At 35.3% G+C, this 24,502-nt stretch overlaps 1 protein-coding gene across 11 annotated transcripts in view; it reads left to right on the forward strand.

Annotated features, from left to right (window-relative positions):
• The window catches only part of STXBP5 (syntaxin binding protein 5), a 106,260-nt gene that overhangs the window by 46,831 nt on the left and 34,927 nt on the right, over nt 1-24,502 (forward strand). For all 11 annotated transcript variants that reach the window (XM_063390342.1, XM_063390341.1, XM_063390345.1 and 8 more), the window contains 11 exons: nt 6,891-7,014; nt 8,092-8,170; nt 14,040-14,194; nt 15,202-15,274; nt 17,377-17,524; nt 17,751-17,818; nt 18,864-18,904; nt 19,781-20,001; nt 20,549-20,727; nt 22,480-22,605; nt 23,084-23,235. In XM_063390342.1, the coding sequence (XP_063246412.1) occupies nt 6,891-7,014; nt 8,092-8,170; nt 14,040-14,194; nt 15,202-15,274; nt 17,377-17,524; nt 17,751-17,818; nt 18,864-18,904; nt 19,781-20,001; nt 20,549-20,727; nt 22,480-22,605; nt 23,084-23,235 (1,366 nt within the window). The remainder of the gene's footprint in view (nt 1-6,890; nt 7,015-8,091; nt 8,171-14,039; nt 14,195-15,201; nt 15,275-17,376; nt 17,525-17,750; nt 17,819-18,863; nt 18,905-19,780; nt 20,002-20,548; nt 20,728-22,479; nt 22,606-23,083; nt 23,236-24,502) is intronic.

Raw genomic sequence — 24,502 nt, forward strand, 5'->3', positions numbered from 1 at the left:
TGTTACAATTTTGATTTTTTTTTTAGGATTTAGAAGTGACTGCATCTAGGTATTCAGTTTGTGTTTTTTGGTTGCAAAAGAGGTAATGAAATACCTCAGGTCAGAGCCTTGATAAAGAAATGTGCTTATCATAACTTGGGAGTAGTTAGGAAGGGAAAAGAAAAAGAATGACCATCTGGTCATGTAGTGGTTTCCTTGCTCACAAGCATGCGCACACGGAAGACTCAGAGTGGAACAGTGGAGCAGTGCCTTGTCTCAGGAGATCTGTCTCTGATTAGTGTGATGCAGAGCAAAGAAAATTCTTGGCTCTTTTGTTTGCTGTGTGAATTTGGACATTTCAGTGCAGAGAATCTTTTTAGTGACTTCCCTGTTTCGTGCCGTTGTTCCAGAACTTCTTTCACGCGCTGACTCTTAAGGGCTGTATTCCATCATGAACATGTGTGCCAACCTACCCTTAAGGGACAGGGAGCATCTAATGTCACAACATGCTTCACTTCTTCTCTCACAAAGGATAATGGATGTGACATTCTGCCCTGTAGCAGGAGCAGGATTTTAAGCCTCAGGATTTATACCCTTGGTTCTCCATTTGTTCTTGATGACAACTTTTCTGAGTGTGCAGTTGACAACGTGTAAGAAGAGAACTACTTAGTCCAATCTTGTCACACTTGCCATCTTAGTGGGTGGCTAGGCTTCATCAGGCATCATGAGCAGGATGGCCTCAACGCTGATACCATAGGGAACGTTTGCTAGAAATTTTGCGTTTGGATTGGTCTTCTCTCTCATCACTTTGTAGTTGATATTATTTTTTAAGCATGTAACTTGAAGGTCTGTGCAGTCTTTCACCAACATTTCATGCAAGTTTCTTAACTCAAAACTTTGGTTGTGTGCAGGGATCCAAATGTCATCCTTTCTTCCTTAGCAGAGGAAGATCATAATGAGGTCAAAATCCCTGTGTGTCCAGAGGTTTGCGCAGAGATATGTTATTTCCTGAGGGAAGATGTTGAATCCAATTATAGGGTTTTGTAGCTTCCTGCTTGGTTTTGTTTCAAATGGCCTGACCTTTGGAGGCTTTCTTGAAGCAATTCCCATGTTGTGGTAGGGCAGTCTCACTTGTTGCTGAAAGCCAGGTTAATGGAACTGTGCACACTTTCTTCCTGTCTGAACACGTGTTCCCAGCTCCCTGGGCTTATAACTGCAGCACAAGGGCACTAGGACACTCATCCCAAGGACAGGAGCAGGTGGGTAACATTAACCATGGTTGGGGGATGCAGCTCTAGGTCATGGTTAGGGTTAGTGTTGATTACTGGCATATTCTTCCCTCCAGAACATTCTACTTACAGGAAAATACAGAGAATTTAGCTATAATTTGTACTTGATCATTCTATATTATGAATTAAATCCTGAACTTAAAGTAGTGTATATTTTTTATTATAACAGTAATATTTTGAATATTTAGAATTAGTTGGAATAATGCACAAATGCAGCATTCTTTTTCAGTGAATTTGGAAGAAATTATTTGTACATAGTGGAACTGCAGCTGTGAATGAACTTTTGTTTGGAAATTTTCTTTGAAACCCTTTAGTCAAAACATCCCTTTTGTCTTGGGCAGGCTCAATGAAAAAGTAAGACTAAATTCCTTTTGCACCCTCCTGAAGCCTTTTACATGCAGACATTGGGGATTTAAGGAAAGTAAGCTGTGCTTTGTTATGTAAAATACAGTTTATATTGCAGTAATTGCCCAACCTGTACGTTCATGAAAGAAATAAAAAAAATTCTCAACTATTAGCTTTTTCCTAAAAAAACTTTCCAAATCCCTCAACTGTAACTTCTGAAAAGCAAAGCTTGTTTTATAATCAAGTCCCTAGTTCAAGTAATATTTTGTTTGTTCTGATGTCAAGTAAGCTTTGACAGCATTAACTATAATGCATTATAGATTACTATTTTTAGACTCAGTGTTCTGGTACATGGTTGAGTGTAAGAGATTATTTTAGAGCATTAAAAACATGTCAAAGTAGCTTGTGGAATGAAGAGGACAGGGGAAAGAGAAACAACCCTGGTATGTGACTTGCCAGAATCCAAAATGTGTCAATGTATTTCATGTCATCGAAACCATCTTCATGATGTATTGTCATTTAAGTCTCAGTAGCTACATTTTTTTTGTTTTCTTCCTTTTGCAGCATTTTTCCCCTTCCTTAGGTTGTTGACAAGAGAGTTAGCATAGGTACTTCCAGGTTTTAAAATACTTTGTATATTTTGGTGAACCTGTAGAAAAGGAGTCAGTATCATCATCCATTCATGTTTAAACAGAAATGCTGCTCATATCCATTAAAGGACTGTCATAATAAGGCTGTGAAATCTGGATAAGATATGGTAAATAACCAGTTTGGTTTGCAGAATAACTAACCATGGACTTTGCCAGTCACACACAGTGTATTTCAAGTTCAGTTAATGCCACAAGAGAGTAAAGGATCATTGAGAAATCCAAAAAATTATGAAAGGACTTATCAGTGTCTCTGGTGCATTCCATATTTGCAGCAGTCTAAATTTTCTGTCAGAAAACTGAATTTAAAAAATGCTCTTGAGAACAGGGTAAACTACTTAAATCAATAGCTTTTGTGTTTATGTCACTGAAATTCTCCATGAAATGTTCTGGTTTTGGCTGGAATAGGTTTTATTTTCTTTCTAGTAGCTAGCACAGATCCATGTGTTTAGATTCACTATGAATAACTTTGATAACACACTGATGTTTTAGTTGTGCTGAGTAGTTCTTTTTATTGCAATTGTTAAACTGTTCTTACCTCAGCCCTTGAGTTGTACCATTTTTTCTGGTTTTCTCCCTGATACTACTGGTGAGTGAGCAGCTGTGTGGTGCCTGGCTGCTGGCTGGGGTTAAACCATGACAGATGAGAAGAATGGTCTCAAACTGTTCCAAAATCATCTGCATGTCATCAGCTGTAGGGCTAAAATAAGTCTGTAGCAATTTAAAAGAATGGGATTGTTTGTATCACTGTTTAATGAATGGAAACAGCTAAATTCCCCTGGTGGAAAAATAACCCAAAAACTTGAGTCTTTGAGGTTACATTTAAGTTATTAATTTTTGTACCTCTTAAAAGTACCAAGAACTAATAGCTATTTCTAGGGATATTTACAAGCTGTTGCAGAAGTAAAAATAAATTTCATAAAATGTTTTAAATTATGCAATAATCTCTTGAAAAGCTACTGATCTACTTAAGATATTTCTATAGGAGTCTTCCATATAAATGCTTTTAATTTTGTTCCTCAGACTTTTTTGATTTATTTGTGATTGCATTTTACAGTCCCATGTAAGTCTACCTTGGTTAACTGCTGCAGCTGCTGCAAAAATATTTCCTTCTTAAAATCAGGTATACTCACCTTCTTTGCAAGCAGCATAGCAGTAATTTTTCCACGTGGGATAATCTTTCTGAAACAGATGGTGAATTGATTTTGTGTTTGTGTGTGTGTCCACATAAAACTCAGGAATAGTTTCTACAATTTCTAATAAACTTTAGTCATATATAGGACAGCAGGTCAATTGTGTTTTTATTCAAAAAAGTAAGATTCAATTCCCCACTCCCCCATAAAATACTAACTGTCTCAGAAGTTTTGAAACAAACTTCCCTAGAGTCCAGAACAGATACTTGAAATTTGAATTAAAGTGAAGGGGATAATAGGAATATTTCTAATTAGAACCCTTCAGTGGTAATTAATTAAATATAAAGGTTTATCTAGACAAAGATGGTGGCTTTTTTATTAGAGTTTTTTCTGTGTAAGTTCCTGGAAGGATTCCCTGTATTTGTTTCATGTTTGTAAATGGAAGGACAGAATGGTAGTGAGGTCAGGACTCAGTTTACTTGTGCAGACAACTCTGCCTATGGATACAAATGCCTTGGACCTTAAATATCACAACAATCCTCTGTGATACTTGGGCATGATCTTGTTTATAAGGGGTTACTTTTCTGGTCCCATATGACCAAAAAAGATTTGAGAGATAGTTAAATCTGCACCAGCTGATTTAAGCATACTGCTGCATTATGGTACCAAAAAGAAAACAGGAAGTTTTAATCATGATGAGAATTAATATTAAAAATAAGAGTTTTATTCTGCATCAGTAAGTTTTGTGTAAAATATTAGAATAAAAATCTATTACTCGTAGTGGTTTTTTAGTTCTTAGAAGATTCATGTAGTTTTGCACACTCAGTGGAATCTACTTCATTTTTCTATTTTATGCATTCCTTCAAATTCCAGCACTAATATTAACCCTGCAAAAAATGTCAAAATGTCAAAAGTTTTTTGTTCTTGTGTATTGAGATGATTTTTTCAGGTACCAGTTCTGTTTTGGTGGTTGAGACTGTTGTTAGTCAACTAGTGTTATCAGCTAACTAGTGCTGCTTAAGGTTATTGTACCTTTTTCATTATAACTGTCTTGTCACAAGAGGTATCTTGTGTACCTTGAGATAGTGCTGCAGTTACTTACAGAGTTGGTTTTATTTTTTAGGCTTACAAGAATTTGTGAGTTGTGTGATAGCAAAGGATACAGCTATATAGAGTTCTGTCATACCCAGCCCACAGAGTTGTTAGTTGGATTATTTTAAAAACATAAAGCACATATTTCAGTTACATTTAAAAAAATATTTAGCTGCATTACTAAATCTAACAGTGACTCTAAAGAGACTAAAACTAGGCAGTAAGCAGTCATAAAACCAAGAGGCTTATTGTACTCTTTCATAGGTTTTTCTTTTCATCCGTCCATGTTCCTTGCAGAAAGTGAGAGCAGTCATCCTTCTCCTTTGTGCTCAGATCTTTTTATCTTCTTAAGCATTAATGCTGTTTCAACAGTAACAGGTTGAAACAGGTTGAAGCCATTTCCCTCCTCTTGACATTCTTTTTCAAGAAAAGGAAGGAGTGATCATTTCTCAGATTTATTCTTCCTTCCTTTTATGAAACTTGCTTTCTTACTGATTCCTAAGACCTATTTCTACATAAATGTGAATCAAACTGTTCTATTTACGCTGTGGGCTGCCCACTATTGTCAGGGCTAGAATTCATATGGGAGATTATGTGAATTGTACTGATTGTGTTGTGTTGCTAGCATGCTGTAGACATTTATTTTCTCAGTGACAAGACCATTTTTAAAAGCAACCTTCTCTTTACTGAGGCTGCACTCTCAAATTTGTTGATCCCTTGCTTTGTTTGGTCTAATGTTGGTAAATAAAACCAAATTTTCAATATTTATGCAAGATTTCTTTTATAAAACAAGTTCTTGCTAAAAAAATTATTTGACAGGCAGAATGATCGAGACTTTCACTTTGACACCAGGAGACATCCTGTGAGGCATGTAGGTTTCTAAGCTACATGTGTAGATATAATATTGGTACACAGGATCTGTCTAACAAAATATCTATATAAGAAATGCTAACCTTAATCTGTGGTTTACATATATCCAGATTTTATATTAATTTATATTGGGGAAATTTTTATTGGAGGCTCTAGACTCATGTAGCATAGCCGTTTTCCTCTGTCATTTAAGCTCTGGATTCTCCCATTCAGTTTGCTGGGAACTATCTTGTCTCTCTGTATAATTTCATGAAGTATGAAGACTTGATCTGTGTATAATCAGTTCGAGCAAAGCTCACTTGGATCTGTCCTGAGATGTGCTCTTCAGCCAGTAATTACTGCTTAAGCTGTCATTGCTGGTTACAGTTCTCTACTGCACACACAACCAGGTTTCCTCACAGAGGAAAACCCAAGGTCCCTGCAGAGCTGGAGTGAGTGTAAGCCCTTCTTACAGACAGAATCACTACTGAGGGTATTGTAAAACCCACTAGTTTTCACTTACTCAGCACCTGCTTTTCTAGTTTATCTAAAGTAACGTCTTCATCATAAAAATCTACCTTTTCACTAATACCAAAGTTCCATATTTTTTGGAGTTAATGGTTCCTTTTGTACCCTCTGGGTAGTAGGGAAATACTTTAAGGTTTCATTGTTTACTGATATTTTCATTTTCACCTAATGGTTTCATAATGTCTCCACGCACTAACAAAGATGCTGGAAGCAGACATGGCACCAGTCTTTTCTTGCTAGTTAATATTTTTTCCCTTATTTGTGTTCTTTGCATCATTGTTTACTTTCCTCTTGCCTGAAGGCAGCAACTAAATTTTATTTATTTAGCTGTTTCCTGTAGATTTTATGTGGTATGGTATAATAGTTCCATTACTAATTTTACGAATCTAGAGATGATTTTGTATTTATGGAAAGATTTAAAGATTTACGAGTAGATTCCTGTGCTTTCCTGCACCTCATAGCTGTCATTGCAATATTAGAGCAGCTAGGCTAATACTTTGCTTTCATCATCATAATTTCAAAAAAGTCTTGTTTCTGCAACTCTTGTTTTATGGAAGTTTTGGGCCAATGCTTGCCTCTTGTGCACATCCACATGAACATCTCAAAATGATATGTAATACCTGAACTTAATAATCTCATCCCATGTTTTTTGTCTGGACAGCATGTTTTTCCCAATACTGAAAAATTTTGGTTAGCAAATCTTAAATAAGTGCTTGCAGTTATTCTCTTCATGCTACCATCCATGAAAGAATATTGCAATACTACACTGAGGAGGGTGAGTTCCCCCCTTGCCCCACTAAACGGGTCGCTACAGTGAAGACAGTGTTTTTGGTGGGTAAAGTGTGTCTGAATGTACTAGTTATGTACAGAAAACTTGCCATGGGTAAATTAGGACATAACAGGATGGGGATTATTTCATTAGTAATTTCTCTAATTGGCTTTTTCTATTTAATGTCACTGAGGAAGTTGTAAGAATAAAATGATAACTAAGATACATGACTTAGGTTGCTGTGCTTTTACTTGCATAGGCTATCCACTCTGTGGCTTGGCATCATGAAGGAAAACAATTCATTTGTAGTCACTCAGATGGTACCTTGACCATATGGAATGTAAAATCTCCTACCAAACCATTCCAGACAATCACTCCACATGGTAAGATGAAAATGGATACCCATGGCACTTGACAGCTCTTGAACATAGAGAACTTGTTTTTAATAGAAGTGTGTTTTGCAAAAAAGAAGTATTAAAAGTGCACTTGCAATGCAGTAAAAATCTTTCTCAGTCGTATCAGTTTCTCATAGATTTCACTAGAAAAAGAAAAATCTTCATGAGATCAAAATCTAAATCAGTGCAGCTTTCTCTAAATCTCTAAACTTTAAGCTTGTCTTTCACACAATGGCACTGATCTCAGAGTTAACTAATGCATATTTTTGAGGGCTTGCTTTTTGCTTGACATTATGATCCCATATGTGGTGGCCCACATTGTGACACCCATATATTGTTAAAAATACATATAAGCAAGTACCTGTTTTATGTATAAATGTGTAGATTACCACATAAATTTTCAGAAAGGTTTGTAACAGAATAAGAATAGCATCTGGTAAGATGTTCCCACTTCTGAGAGTTCTTGCATTAATGGTAATCTAGGAAATTAACACTACATGTTGTTCTTCTGTGAAATAAACTGCTACTCTTCAAGTAAGTTCTACACAAATGCCAGGCTTACCCGGTGTGCATGTCTCTATTTCATGTCTTAGTAACTTATTTACTTCAGATTTTTATGTTTGGATGTATCACTGAGGATAATTGCACAGTTGGGAGAGAGTGGGCTTTTCATGTGCAATTGAAGTCTTAGCCCTGCAGGATAATACACAGGATAAACCTCACTTTACTTGTAAACTGACCAATTTAATTGCAAAAGGGTAGACAGAACATAAATTTTAGCTCTCCTAGTGCTGCTTAAAACAGCACTTTAGGGGAGGATTACATGTTTGAAAACAAATATCCTACCACAGTCAAGTTTAGAGGTCTTTTTTCCTAAACATTTTAAGTTGGTGTGTTGAGAGCTTTAACAAGTTTTTATTATTCCAAGGCATGTTCTATAACTGTCAAAGTTGTTGAATATGTGTTTGCATGAATTTTATACTTCTCAAGCTGCACAGTGAATTTCATTACTTGTCATAATGTTACGGAACTGTAAGATTAATACAGAAAAATCATTTGCTTTAGGAAAGCAGCTGAAGGATGGAAAGAAGCCAGAACCCTGCAAACCTATCCTTAAGGTGGAATATAAAACAACTAGAGCTGGGTAAGACCTGTTCTGTATGCAAAATGAATATATGTAACAGTGCAGCACTCTGGGAATGGACTTCGTTTCCCATTTGTTGGGGTACCTATTCTAATGATACAGCTTTCTTTTAGCTTTGATAAATCAGATGAATAAACTACAAAATTTGTTTGAAGGAATTACTGTATACAAACTAATGATGCTGCTAATGCATAATCTACACTCTTTCACTCTGCTAAAACTTGTATGTTTTTGCTGAATTTTTTGAGAGTTCTAAAGAAAAAAAGGCTGATAAAGCACAGAAGACACCAAAACACAGACATGATAAATTGAACTTTGACAAATAGTATCCCAAATTGAATATTCTAAATTTTGAATATGTGTTCCTCCCCACTAAAATGTTAACAGAAGTTTTTCTAGTAGAGTGCAGTAATTTATGCAGTGAAATGTGCCTAATTATGCACATTGAGTCTGTAACAAAGCAGTAATTGCAAAGAGAAGCTCAGATGGAATTACAGTATCTAGAGTAGCATGTTTTTTTACCAAGACTGCAGTTAGGATGGGTTTCATGAACTGTGTGGAATTTCTTTTATTTGTGGTTCTAAAATGTTTAAGTAAAAAGTGCAATATAAAGATCAAATATTCATGGGAATCTGTTCAGCTATTTGTAAAAGCTGATTTTGTTTGTTTGTTTTTCTTTTACGTTTGGGGGGGTGCCTGTACCATTTTTATTTGCTTATCAGGCATTCAAATCTGTACAAGATGGTTACTTAAATGATACAATACAGTATGTGTTGATATACTCATACCTCTGGCTTTAGGTGTTTTTATTTTTTGCTAAAAGTGAGATAAATAGAAACTTAAATTTCTGGCCAGCTCCCAGTTTTTTAAAAAATTGTCATCATCTGGAAAGCCATATTTTACTTGCACAAGTCTACATCTGTCTGCGTAATCCTTTCTCAACTCTGATATATCAAAAGCTGATCTAAAGAGAAATAATCAAAAAGTCTCAGCTTCAGCAAGTTACAATTTCTGCAATCAAAAGCCTTCTTTTATGAATAGTCGTTGTGAAGGACAAAATGAGTTTGGAGCTTGTTCTGTGACATTATAGTACTACAGTGTGAAAACTACTTGACTTTTCACAGAGTTTAAAGAGAAGTTTATTCTAGTATAATTTCTAAGAATCCATGGGGATTTGGGGAGGCTGCTTTTTCCTAATGTTGGGCTTTTTCTTTTCTCTTGCACGTCTCACTTTTTGGTGTTTATTCAAACTGATTTTTTGGACACATTTCCATTTTCTCTTCTCTCTAATGTTTTCTACCTTCAGTGTACTGTTAAATCTACAATTACTGATAACTCTTCCTGAACTTTAATTAGAAACAGGGGGAAAAAACCCTGCAACAAACAAATTCCCACCAGTCTGCACTGTGGTAGAGAAGCAGTGCACTGGAAATCTCCATTCATTTACTGCTATGAGTACTTCAGTTTACACTTCAATTTTCAGTTTCACTCGTAATCTTACAAGAATTTTAAGGGAAGACAGGACTACCTTTCTGTCTACAGAAATGCTAGATAGTCTATTTACTATTTAGAATAGTTTACGTATGAGCAAGATAAGATTTTAACTTGTACCTAAAGTGCTGTCATTTCTTATTCATGAGTTTTAATTTCTGTAGCACATAGGAGAATTGTTTCTGGACAGGACAGAATTTTTCAGGCTACTGAAACAATGTAAAAAACATATCAAATAAACTTTTTTCTAAAGCAGCTCACTATAGCTGTTTTTCAAAAACAATTAAAAAAAAAAAGAAGAAAACAAAGCAAAAAAACCCTTACGTTTAAGAGATGTACATTTAATGCTTATTTAAGTTATATTTCAAATCTCTATTATGATAAAATATTCAGTGTTTCCATGCTCTATTTTGAACATCTTTTTACCACCGCCTTTTATCTATTTAGAGTGCTCAAAGATCTAGGTCTGTTTCAGTATCTCCTCCAGTGGAAGACATTTCATTGTTATAATCTTAGCTGGTTTTTTACTGCTTCTAATTCTAATAAGCTTTTTTTGGAGAAAAGGGGTTGTAACTACACAAATGGGAGGACTATAACTGATGGCAACCTATATTAAGGGCTATAGACACTATTCTTTTTACTGTTACAGCTCTTGTTAATTACTTCTCATTTTTTTTTCCTGCATTTTGTTTTCCATATTATATAACTGGAGTCAGGACAAAAGGAGGACATAAGGCTTTTCCTGGGTTTTATGGGCTACCTATTTATTTGCTAACTTTGTGGGATTTTTCTGTTGCTTTTTGTTTGGTTGGTTTTGTTTTTAAGTCTACTGCAAATAGTGCAAAATGTGAAGTGTCCAAGTGAAGTGAAGAGCCGAAGTAATTTACCCTACAAAAAGAGTATGTCTGTAGCTTTATTTCTGGAAGAAATGTTACTATTGATGAATAAGGGATGAAAAAGGTACATTCTTGGTATATTCCTTGTGCAAAGTGGCATATTTTTGCAGTCTCAGACCATAATGTCACTATACTGCAGCCATTCTTCATCTAAAATACTCCATCCTTTTGTGAAGCACTGAATTTCAAAGGTAGCTTACATTTTGAGCTTTCTGAAATGGTTCCCATGTAGCTTTTTATGCGTACTTTTTCTGTCTAAAGTGAATCTAGAGACACCCTCAGGCTTCTTAATGCCACTCCCTCCCCCTCCAGATCCAGTCCTTCCCAACACCGCTTTTCAGCCATGGGGGTTCAGTTCCCTACAATATTTACTCTGGTTGATATTAGCATTATGGTAGAATTGCCAGTGTCCAATAGAAATAAGAGCTCAAAAGAAAAAGTCAAAAGTAAAACATAATCCAGAAGGGTTTTGTTGTGGTAGCTGATGCAGCTGACACAGAGCTGACTGACTGAGCAGTGCCTCTTAGCAAGATAGTTGTGTGTAATCAGACCTAGAGGTAACGTTAGTGATGATGTCTCCCACTAAGTAAAAGTTGCTAATCTGTTCATTTAGTTTGAATAGTGTTATTTTCTTGTGTAAGCTTATTGGTTTAAAACCACACTTCCCAAAATAAATTTGTAGTTTTATCTTCACAACTCCTTCAGGACTTCAAGTATTAGGGTAAACAAACTCTTGAAACTAACATCTTCATACTAGGATTAACTTCGCTACAGATTTACTCATGGTTTGAAAAGTAAGCCAGATGGTACTAATGACCTGATTTCTCTATATACCATTCTTTCACACATCTGGATTGTCAGAAGTTGGCTTGTATTTCACAGTTTACTTCTGAAATTTAACAGGAACACCCTCCTGAGTTGTGAGCCACTCCATTCACAATTGTATTATGTTTTCATACATTGCAAGACCTAATCCTGTGTTTTCTGACCTTTTTTTCAATGACCTGTTGCCCCCTTTATAGTCAGTTTCTTATAGTATTCTCCAAGTGCTTTTACACATTTCACTGTTGAGGAAATTCATCTAAGGGGGTTACTTGCAAACTGGCTGAAGCTGAACTGTTTCAAAGAATCTCTTTATGACTAGCTGCTAAAAATGCTATAAAGCAATTCTCCAAGATCTGAACCCTGTTTTTTTGTTAAATATCTTCCATTGTTTCAGGTAGGTAAAATGCAATTCCCAAAGCTGAATCAGTCTCATCTATTACATAAAGTACAAATCTTCTACATTTTTATTCTAAATTATGTATTTCTAATTGATGTGCACTAACCCTTTAATATGTAGCCACAGCTGAAGGGCAACACTTTAATTAGAAAATGCACAGTCTGTGTTCATAGTTAATCCATGGTTTTAAGAAAATATGAATAATTCATTTGTAGTGGTCTTCCTGGCAGACTCAAGTCAGGTTTAATCTTTGATTCATTTGTGGAAAATCTGTGTGACAGATCAGTGTGCTCTATTCTTAGCTCTTCCATTCCTTGCTTCTAAAGGATACAGTCTCTGGCAAGCCTGCCCAAAGCAGCTTGATTACCTTGAGAAATAAAACCAGGAGAAGCTGACATTCAATTGTCACTGTGATGTATGAAAATTAAAAACTGAAATTGGTTACTTTGCTACTGTCAGTTGATTGCAGTGCAAATCTGATAATTACTACAAATGGTCCTGGCAGCATTATTGTTTAAAGAAATTTGATGATTTCTATGGACAAAAAAATACTGCAGTAAATCATTCCAACAGTGAGACCCCACCAGTGTTTTTCTCGTCACTGACACCCTGAAAAACACCAGACTAAACTGAAGTGTGTAACTTCCTTGAAATTTCTTCATGGGTGTAATGATAGAAGATTGTGTGAAGTTTCAATACAAAGAGCTGAGATTAAATGAAGACTCAGAGAAAAATTAATCCTTTTCTAGAAATACTCTAGACTACTATTGCAGGCAGGATATTGAACTTGATGGACCCATGGTCTGATGTATGGCCGTTCCTTTGAGGTCTCTGCCTCGGCCAGCAGTACTCTTTGATCTTACCAAATCTTCGGTCATAGGTCTTTCAGGAAGATCAAGCAGATGCTGAAATAATTGTAGAAGCTGGAAGCTTATCTCATTCTGCTTTGCCTTCAGTGCTCCAAACACAAAGTACATTTCAGCCAAGTTTGAAACGCATGAACTTGCAGCATGTGTGTAAGCCAAACCCTTAATATACAGTTTTCAGGAATTCAGATACAAATAGTCTCGCTTTGTGTTTCAAATGCCAACTAGGGAAAGCCATTTAGACAGTATGGAATAGATGGTATTATAGGAAAGGATTAAAAAAAAAGATTCCTCCAGCCTCTCTTGTTAATATCAGGGTGGGGTTTTTTTTTCTGTAGAAATGTTCCCCAGATACTGATATACTAGCTCTTTCCAAGGAAGAGGCAAATGAAGACTAGGATTTCTACTGAAAGTGAACATAAAAGTAGATCAGAGGCCACTGATAGATGTGCAAAGTGCCTATTTTTCCTTCAGAAATATAATGTGAAATTTTGGGCAATAGTCAGTAATGAGTAACATTTTTTATTTGAGCTGCATACTTACAAACAGTCAGTCTACCCTTTGAAAAGGATTGTCCTATTTCAAACATGAGCAGTATTAAAATGAGTGACTCTTGACAATCAGGAAATAAGAAAATACCTGGTAAAATAAACATATTTACTTCATCTTGTTTTTCAATAAATGAAATCATAAACTGTTTATTATGTGCATATTGGAAATACATGGATGTATTTAAAAGTGTGGTTCTGCAAAGGCTTTTTAAAAAGTTTCAAAGGAAGCCTCCAGTCTCTTCTCATGACTAGAAATATCTCTGCTCTACTCAGCTATTTGATTTTGCAGTAGGAATGACTAAGTAGTTTCTTGAATTTTGTGCATGGTGGTAGGGGGAAAAATATGTAAAACATCTAGAATAAATGTGTGATCTTACTTAAAAGATGTTATGTCCTTAAAGGTTATCAAGCAGTTGGTTGCATGTCCAAGACAGTCATATTACTGTGTAGCAAGTAAATTGGACGGTTTCTTCCTGATTCTGCTGGGGTGTTTTATGTTATGGAAAATGGGACTGTTGGCAAATCTGAATCTGAAGTTCAGTAGAAAGAAACAACTACAAAGTAGTACAAAGTTTTTCAAAAATATCTCATCTTGCCAATAAGTTATAAAATGGGTTAAATCACCAAAATGCTTGGAGGAGATGTCCAACTTAAACAAGAGTTAGAATAAGATTTGAAATACATACTCAAGCTGTACATTTCATGAGAGCTGGTTTGCATTATTTTTACTCCATCTCTGCTTAATGGTATTTCATTGAACTTTATCATAAGGTTGCAAAACCCCCCCAGTCTCTTTTAGCGTGTTATCCTGACTTGATCCTAAATGCTTCTGCTCTATTCCAGGGAGCCTTTCATCATTCTCTCAGGAGGTTTGTCATATGACACTGTAGGAAGAAGACCCTGTTTAACAGTCATGCATGGGAAAAGTACTGCTGTGCTAGAAATGGATTATTCTATTGTTGACTTTCTAACCCTGTGTGAAACTCCATATCCTAATGGTAGGCTCTGTAAAGGCTTTCTCTCTGTACCTTGATTTCTTATCACTGGAGTTTTATCCCATCAGAATATTCTTCACTATTGTTATTCTGTTTTATCTCTGGGATCAGACTGCAGCAGCAACATCTGTTATCCCTATTGTCTGAAGTGTGATTTGCATGCCAAAACATCATAATAGAATTGTTTATTATAAAGCAAATTTTGTGTCTAGAAAAAAGCTAATTACTCATAGCATGTTTTTCTTTTCTTTTTAATCCCAAAACCATGTGCAGACAAAAAGCATTACAACTTTAAGCTGCAGTTACTGGGGCAGATGTGGTCATGTGTGCATATTAGGGCACATAACGCCTTTCCAGTCAGTGCTACTATTTTAAACTTCTAGTGGCTTCATTCATTCCAATACTTACATGGATTTCATCACTAACCTGTAATCTCTCTTCTGCAGCAGGGGATCTCTTATCATAGTTTAGGTAGTTATCTCAGATGAATAGTATTATATTGCTGATGATTCCAATGGTTTTAGCTTTCAGCTTCCATCACAGTATATAAAACTGCTTAGTTTGGAATTTGAGATCTGGCTGAAAGAGGGCAAAACTTTGGAAACTTTTTCAAGTTTCTTATTTTACTGTAAACTCAGCTGTTGTTTGAGCCATTTTGTAAGCAAATAAAACTTAAACCCCACTGAATATGAGGAAAAGCAGTTTAGGAGTGGGGGGATATCACTCAGAAATTGGCTATTTCTCTCATATAGCCTGCTTATACAAGTTAGTTTGCAGGTTTCTTTTTCTGTTATTTGAGCTGTTAAGAATATTGAATAAAAGAACATGATTTTTCCAAATTTAACTTGGAGTATTCAGGAGTCTGCTTGTATAAAATATCTTCAAAAACTATAGTAATCTAAGTGGCTTTCTAATCTCAGCTGCCAGAGTGCAGGCACTGATTCCATTCTTGAGGCTGTACATGCATGGGCTCCATTTACCAACAGGTAACTTTTTATTGTTGTTTTCAGACTTTCAGGAACCGTATGCTGTAGTTGTTCTTCTAGAAAAAGACTTAGTACTGATTGACCTTGCACAAAATGGGTAAGAACCTTTTGTCATCTTTTTAATCATTGGCTGCAGTGATGAGTCTGCTGTTCTACTTTATAGATTTTTAGTCTAACCTAATACCTCAGAACATAATATTTTGAATATTGAATGTAAAATTTCTTCAAATGAACTGACAATCTTGTTATATCGACTTCTTTCAAGTTAATGTATAATAGATGAGTAGAGTGTCATGGGACTTTTTCCAGGCTTGATTGACTGACCAAAATTTTTCATAAATCACATCTGCTTTTTAAGTATCACAGTTTATTTTGAGGTTGATTCCTTAGTGTTGTGAGGAGAGTCTGAAGTTTTGGGGAGCTTGCAGTTTTGAGGAAGGCAGCAGGGAGAAGAACTGATCAGACAACCCAAATAATTTTGGCTGTTGTTACCACTTAAATATTTGCTGATCTTATTGCCAAATAAATTGCTACCCATATTGCTTAAAGTAACTCCATACTGATGCAATAATATCGTATATATAAAATTTGAATGACATCTACTCTCTGGTTTACAACCATGGTAAGAAATTGCTAAAAAGGAGTATCCTATTGCAGTATTCACAAATAATGCCTGTCTAAACATTGAGTCTCTTGTTGCTTTGTCTTTGCAATAGTTACTGTTATTAGTGGTGATTAAAAATTCTAGTCACTACAAGTTTTTTTTTATGAAGAGTATTAAAATTTATATAGGCAGTAACAACTAACTGTTAAGGGATCAGGAGCAGAGGAACTAAGTAAGATCTTGGTACTGTTCCTGATTAAAATCTTCAATGGTCAATCAATAAAAATCCTTGTGAAGAACATCCTTCCAGGGCAAAACAAAAAACTGAAAATATTTGTTCTCAAAGTCAATGGTGACACCTTAGACAATGAAGACACTATGGAATTAGCAAGAAGATCAAGATTTGTCCTCATATCTCTGCAGCTATTGAGCAATTTCATTTAGGTTTTCCAAATGTTACATGGCCATATGCTGTATCCAAAACTTGTTTCTGATATTCTGATAGCATTAAGTGAAAACATTCATATTTAGTATTAAGTGCCTGAAATTTGAAGTTATGTTAAAGCTTACTCTATTTCATACTAAAAAATCTTCAACAGTTTTTACAATGGTCTTTGTTATGATTGACTTGCAAACTATTAGTTGTTTGACACGTGAAAAAAAAATAAAATTAATACCAAAACAATCTACAGGCTTCCTTTTACCTTGTGTTCTGACAGGGATTTGTCATATTTTGCTAAAGTTAAGCTTCTTCTGCATGTAATTTTTAAAATATTTTTGTAGCTTTCCATATAGCCTTGTATGGAGTTCCTGATGTGCAGAATGTATTCATCTGTTGTTGCTGATTTTTCCTTTAGATGTGTTGAGAAGCTGTATTTCTTGACCTCTCAAAAATAGGGAGATAAAAAGGGGAAAACAATGTATAGCATGCATTTCTGTGGGGATAAATGTTCTTTGAACACAGATACATTTACCTTTGTTAGTATTATTGACTTTTTTCCTCATTAAGCCTCTGTCACTTTTCAGATGGAGGTAGTGGTAGGGAGCATGTGTGTGTATGTTCTTCTAATTGGAACTGAGTGTTGCCATCGATAATTTTCAGTAAGTTATCTTCGAGTTGCAAGTAGATGAAGCAAAATTTGTCCATGCAAAATTCTGGACACTTTTCTGTTGTAGTATGGTGTGCTAAAACAGAGTGAGACAGGAGTCTTCCTGTCTTTATCTGTAGAAGAATAGACTGAAGAGTTAGAAATAAATTCATAGCTCCATGTTACTACAACTGAGACTTAGCAGCTTAATTTTTTCCACAGGCCCCTGAATTAGCAACTTTTTGAAGATATAAAACAACAGGGAATAGTAGTGTTCTAGAAAAACTCTAGAAGTGGTACGAACTTTAGATTCCATCAGAGCACTACACTATAGCATACTAGATGAGCACTAAAGTTGTATTGTATTTGTTCATAGTCTGATTTGATATGCATTTAGTTTTCTCTGTACAAAAAGAATGCCAGCTTAGTCTTTAGTATTTTACTTGTGTTCTGCACTTGAAAAATGTTTTCCCTAGATCAACAGTTATCCTCTTTCTTCCTTTAAAGGTATCCTATATTTGAGAATCCCTATCCTTTGACTATACATGAGTCTCCAGTTACCTGTTGTGAATATTTTGCTGATTGTCCTGTGGATCTCATACCTGCACTCTATTCAGTTGGTGCTCGACAGAAACGTCAGGGTTACAGTAAGAAGGTACAACATCTACTACATGTGTTTGTATTTTAAAGCACTGAGAATCAGAAACTCCAAATGACAGGAGTGGCTATACTGGGACCAAAGCTTCACCTGACTCAACCTGCCTTTGACAGTGGCTAATAGCAGGGGAGGATATATGTGGCTAATATGTGGGCTGCAGTAATTTGCCTTAGCTTTGCACTGTATGATATTTTCTTCCTCAGTGTATTTGTTAATCTTCCAGGAATGGCCTATCAGTGGAGGCAACTGGGGTTTGATCACTCAGAGCTATCCAGAGATAATTATTACAGGGTAAGTAATACCATAGTCTACTAATAACTTTCTTAGCTCATTAAGTGGAAGTGAGAAATTTTTGTTTCTTGTTTAGAATATTGTTTTGTATGAGTGGTTTGAGTGATTCATGAAATTGTGATCACCAGACATGTCCCTGGCATAATCTTCTTGACATGTTACTGAGAACGTAAAGCAGAATGTGGAAGGGAAGGTAAAAACAAAGTGATAGCAGGTGTTTCACAGGCATTATTATTATTGTTATTGTTATTATGTGGTGTTGAGATTACATGTTCTTCCTATCAAAGTATCTTGGATTAAAATTACCCTTTATTCTTTGCTTTTTGCAAAATAGTTGAGTATTGTTTTAAAGCGTGGTAGGTCCATTAAGTAGTTATTGAGTTCAGTTCTCAAAGGGACACCAATTTTTTATCTCAAAAAGGACAAGCAAATACTTAAATCTGATCATTTTGAGATTCATCTTTCTAATATTACTGTAAGGAACATAAGTAAAATTTAATTTATAACTGTGCAGTGTATCACTGGAAGTGAGAGCACGACCCAAGTGTTTTTAGAACAGCCCATTAGCCCTGATCAGGATTGCTGTCACCTTGTGCTACACATTGCAGAGACTTTGAGACAGTCCTGAAAAAATATAGTCATCTGATTCTCAAACTCAAGGCTAAATAAACAAGTTAGGTGACTCATTAACAGTGGGCTACTGTATATTTTGCTGTCTTCTTTACAAGTGTTGCTCCTAATATAGGGCATCTTTTAAGAAACAGTGCATGGTAAGGTATGCCTCTATTTAAAATGGTAAGTTAATACAGTACAGTGGGATCCCCAAGGAGTTAGCCTCCAAATGCTTTTCTAGTCTCTTCTGTCCAAAATAATTGGAGTACTTGTCAGTAGAATATCGGCTTTCAATAAGTTGTGAAAATGAAGCTCCACTGAGAAGACTAATAAAAACAGAATGTTAACTGTATACTTTTCCTTCAGTAACATAGGTCTAGCACTTCCAACTAATCATTTCATCATCTCATTATTTTTTTTTAATATTTCATAGGCATGCTGATGGATCAATCAAGTTTTGGGATGCATCAGCAAGTAAGTGTTCTCAGTAGAGGTCTTTCCTGTACAGTTTTAGATTTTTCATCTTCAGTATTGTATACAGCTCACAGTGAAAAATGCAGCAAAAATCCAGAGTAGAAATGATGGCACAGAGTTAGATGTTTGAATTGGTCCAGTTGGAACTAACCTTACTCTTGATACTTAAAAGCTGTTTAAAGCAATCTTGCAATCGTCACCAGTTGTCTTTGAAAACTTGTGGAAAACTGGTGAGATTCCAAAGGCCTAATGCGTGTGTGGTTGTGGGAGGGAACAGATGCAATGTATATGTTTAAAGACTGGGAGGAGGACTATTTGGAATGTTATAGATCTTTAATTTCGGTTTGGAGTGGGAGTGGAACATGGGAGAGAGGAGGAGGGAAGCCAAACCTGATTGATAGCGTGCTTAAAAATTCTATTCAGCATAGATCTGTCAAAATGAGATTCTGTTAAAAGATACTTAGTTTCTTTCTAAAACAGACAAATAAATCTATTAAGGGAGAAATTGCAAATGTCCTCTATATTGATTTAAAAACTTTTGAGTCTTTCTAATAGGAAAGACTTAAAGTTCATCAGTCTTACAGATGAACTAGGGAAATGTGATTCAGGTAAAAAACCATTGAAATATGAAAGAGGAGAAAGGATGCTTTAATTTAGGTTTTGTTATGTTGTGGTTAGTATTTATAGCAGTGATTTGGGCCTTTGACTAGGCACTATGCATGTGAAGTTTGAAATCAGCATGAAGACAGTTGAAAGAAAATGTAACACAGAATTAAAATTACAGTTGAGAAGGATACAATTCAAAAATTAGCTATAGCAGTATATTAGCCACATGTTTAGATCAAAACTAATTTTTCTCTTTTACTTTGTTTCTAGTAACGCTGCAAGTACTCTATAAGCTAAAAACAGCCAAAGTATTTGAAAAATCCCGGAATAAAGATGACAGGCCAAACACAGATATAGTAGATGAAGATCCATATGCTATTCAGATCATCTCATGGTGTCCAGAAAGTAGAATGCTGTGCATAGCTGGGGTTTCTGCACATGTCATTATTTACAGGTTCAGCAAGCAGGAAGTGACAACAGAAGTCATTCCGGTAAAGAGTTATGACCATTTTTTAACTTCATTTTAGTTGTAATAAGACTGTTCTAGCAATTTACTATTTTTTTGTCTTTAATTATATTGGTGAAACGAACAAAAAATAGACTCAAAAAAAAGAGAGGTGGGTTTTTTGAGAGAAAGTAATTAAATATGAAATTTAACAAAAGTAAATATTGCACACCAAGATACTGGTTTGCAGTGACTTCCTAATTGAGAATGTATGTCAGCAGAATGATAATTAAATGGACCCAGTATTTATTTCTTTCAATATTTAAAAGCAAACTTTTAAAAACTGAGGAGTATGTCAGACATTCATATTCTAGCAGTCTCCAGATATTCAGTCTGTAATAGTATGACTCTGTATTTCTGGAAACTACATGTGTCTTGAGTTGCACTGTTTATTAAACTGTTGCCTTTTAAAATGGGGAAAAGTCCTGGATGTCACTTATATCACTACTATCTTCAGTTGCACTTCACTTAATTCATATTCCGTGTTTTGAAAGGTGGACTTCACTGACAATTTTTTTTGCTTTAATTGACAGATGCTGGAAGTACGTCTCCTGTATGAGATAAATGACATTGAAACGCCAGATGGTGAGCAGGTGCCACCTGTACCTACTCCAGGCACAGGTTCCAATCCTCAATCCATTGTTCCCCAGTCTCATCCATCTACTAGTAGCAGTTCATCTGATGGGCTTCGTGATAATGTCCCATGTTTAAAGTAAGTATATTCTGTTATACTTTCGGTGAGTAAGAACACGTGATTAGAGTATATGTACTTTGATAGCGTTACAGATATGTCATTGCTGGTGAAAATGTTTTAGTTTGTGGAGCAGAGTTTCACAAGTATCTGAAAGTTGAGCTCTGCTTTAAGAAAATAATATTGCAATCTTAATTTTTTAAACTTATTAAGCTGATTTAAAAGAAAAATCCTTGCCTTTTGATTTACCTGATTTTAGGAAAATTTGGCATAGATGTTAGTAAAGCTATAGATGCTTGTGCTTGAGAGCGAGCACTTTTTAATAGCAGCAGTTCAGTCACTTTGATATCTTGTTGTCCTTGAAATTAATAGGAAAATTGATGTTTTGTGGCTCCCCTTAACTTTAGGCCAAGTATGTCTGAATATGTTTCATCTGTTAGTTTTGCTGAGCCTTAAGTTTTAGAAGCAAATGAAAAGTGAAAACTCTTACAGATAGCTAGCTGAGTGCTAGCTAGTTTTTAGGCTTATAAATATATTTCTTTTTGAAAATCCTCCAAGGGAACAACTTGGCATTTTGGAAACAGAATTAATTAAATGTCCCTTTGTCATGAATCCTCACTTTCCATGATGCCTAATAGTGTTCTCATTGTTGGTCTATGACAAGTTTTTTGCTCTTTTTAAATTGGGAATATTTTCTGGAAGCTTCTTCGTGTGAGCTTTTACCCATTTAGAGAAATTAGAGTTTTAAAAGTCTATCTATTTTTACTCTCCTACAAGAGTGCATTATGTGACTTATGAGCCATCACTTTTTCTAACAGAATGTAAGAAATATGTAATATATATCTAGAGAGATAAAGTTAAGTACATACTTTGTTTTCTGAAGGTTAAGATCCTAAATTGAATTTTAATTTTTTGAGTGTGTCCAATAATTTTGATAGGATTGGTTCATTTGGGTAATAGTTTTCAAATTGTATTGATTGTACTGAGTTGGAGAGGTGTATTTCTGAAGAAAACTCATCTAAGTAGAAAAATTGGAAAAGTCTGAACTTTTGTAGAATATTGTTAAACCAAAATATCCATTAGTGAGATTAAATGGTTAAAATAAGTGGAATTCAGGAAACAGGAGCTTGTTCTACATAACTTCCTTCATGTTAAAAAAAATGCAAGACCTAATCCTTTCTGTGTAAGTTTATCTGTTAGCATGGAAACAAAATATTTACAGGAGTTTCAATTCCCCCAGTCCCAGGTTCATTGCATACAATTGGTCTACAATTACAATCATTTACTTGTTTTCATTTTGGTTTTGCCCTATCATCAGCTTTTTATTTGCCTTTATCTCAATACACTGTGCTTCTGTTTCCCCTTTCATTGTGCCTATTCCACCTCTCAACCCCTTACATTCTCCAAATCAGAGTTCTTTTGGAAACTCTGAAAAAAATACGTAACACCTTCATTTTTTAGACAGTGGCTGAACACCTTATCTCTTCAAGAAAATACAGCATAATAGCACTGTTATTCCTTGTTCTGAGGCTGGAAAGAAGGAAACATTTGTGATCATTGTTCAATTAATTTTCAATTAGGTAGTGAATCAAAAGAAGTGAATTCCCAGTTTCATTGTGGCTTTTTCTTCTGGTTGCTTTTATTTGCTTTTGATCATAGTTTTGACAATTTTCCAACATTTCGAAGTCCGGCATGGTGTAGAATCTAATGAACTGTCATCCTATAAGAGTAAAATAGAGGCAGTGGAGATGCCATGTTTTGTTTACTTTGCAGAGTTAAAAATTCTCCTCTCAAGCAGTCTCCAGGCTACCAAATCGAGCTCGTTATCCAGCTGGTGTGGGTGAGTGGAGAACCTCCTCAGCAGATAACCAGCTTAGCCATTAACTCAGCGTATGGCCTGTAAGTACTACACAGTTCTTTCATTATTCCATCAAAATGCTTTAAAACTATCCATTGAAATTGAGTCTCTGTGTGTGTTCACATGAGCTGCACAGCCACACAGAGGTAATCAGTTTCTTGTGCTTCTGAGAGAATTCCTTTTGTGTCATGGCAGATACTGATGATGCTAACAGCAGATGCAAATCAGCATCATTCTTCCTCACCTGCCACTGTACAGACAAGAGTAAATGTCACTTAAGGCTCTGTATCAGATAGGTTGGCAAGTACACTGACAGTGTCTGTTCTACTCAGTGCCATGTTTGTACAAGAGAACAATTAATCAACACTGCACTCTAAAATAATAATTTATAAATAAGCATAATCTAGGATAATTCCTAAAAATTAAGTAGTATTAAATACTGAACTGCAAAAAATATTAGTATGAAACATTACCAACATTTAATTAGCCTTGTTTTTCCTTTCACTTCTCTTTTTCCAGAGTAGTTTTTGGAAACTGTAATGGTATTGCCATGGTTGATTACCTCCAGAAGACAGTGCTGTTGAATCTAGGCACTATTGAACTGTATGGCTCCAATGATCCCTATCGCAGGGAGCCACGATCTCCCCGAAAAACTCGGCAACCATCTGGAGGTGAGTAACCCAAAGCATATTTTAAGCCCAGAAGAAAGGCACAATTGGTCCTCTAGTCTTAGTGGATATTCTTTGACTGCAAGCACTCTTCACTGTGGTTTTCTTTCTTCTTGATGTGTTGCTAATGTCACTATTGCAGCTTTGTCAATTCATCTTTCCTTAAAAATTGTTGCTTAGTGAAATCTGCAGGTGCTTCATACCGTTACTTATTTTTCAGTGTAATGTATATTTTAAGGAAAAATAAAAATTTACAATGGTTTTATGCAGTTTACAAGAATTTGCATGGCATGAAGTGCTAGTCTGCTATTTCTAATAAAGCTAGTACCTGTATTATATGTTTGTATAAATCCATTAATATTTGCAGATAGCCTGAGTGTTTGCTGGGATCTTTTGGCTTCCTATTTCAAAATTTGACTTGAAAGGTCCCTGATGAGTTGAATCATGTTATGTTGTTAATACTGTTATGTTGTGCTTGAGAGGAAGCCTTTGATTTAAATGAGCAAAATAAACTTCTACATACAAACTGGTAAAATAAATCTCTTTGAAAAAGGAAAAAAGGACTTTGATTTTAAAATATGCTGAAGAGTGTTCTTTTTCAGCTAAAAAGGAATGACTTTTCAATCAAAAGGCAAAAGCTTTTTGTAACCAAAAGGAAAATCTAGTATTTTAAAATTTTCTTCCCCCTGATGTGTCATGGATACTCCTAAGTTATTTCAGAAAACAGCACAAGACATAATAATAAACTGTTAAAAAAAGCCTTCCTCACAACTGAGTGTTAATTTCTTTAAGAGATCCAGAGTAAAGTCCTTGTAAGTTCTTCAGGTAATGTTTTACTGAAATTGAAATGGATGTTCTAGGAGATATTTTAGTAAATGGATGCTCTGAAAAAGATCCAGTTAACACGGGTCAGCTTATTTTAACTGAGGAAACAGATCTAAAGTTGTGCATATACAGCAGAGCATACACACTTGGTGTCATGTCAGATAAAATTTTTTTGTGTGTGAAGTAAACTGTGAGAGAAAGAAATAGCTTGACTGTTTGACTGTGTTAATTTGTCCTGGGAGTAAAGGGCTTAAATTCTGCCTCATGCATATAGATTATAAACTGCCTTTTGGAGCTTTAAACATCACTTGCCTTTGTTTTCTTAACTGTTGTTATTTTAATCCAGTGAATTCGATCCACAGAACTCTGTGTTTCAACTGTGTCTCTAAGATGTTCATGATGAAAGTCCTTTTTGCTCATGAATATAGCTGTTATATGAAGTCAT

Source organism: Prinia subflava, chromosome 2 (genome assembly GCF_021018805.1).
Source record: "Prinia subflava isolate CZ2003 ecotype Zambia chromosome 2, Cam_Psub_1.2, whole genome shotgun sequence".
Lineage (NCBI taxonomy): Eukaryota > Metazoa > Chordata > Aves > Passeriformes > Cisticolidae > Prinia > Prinia subflava.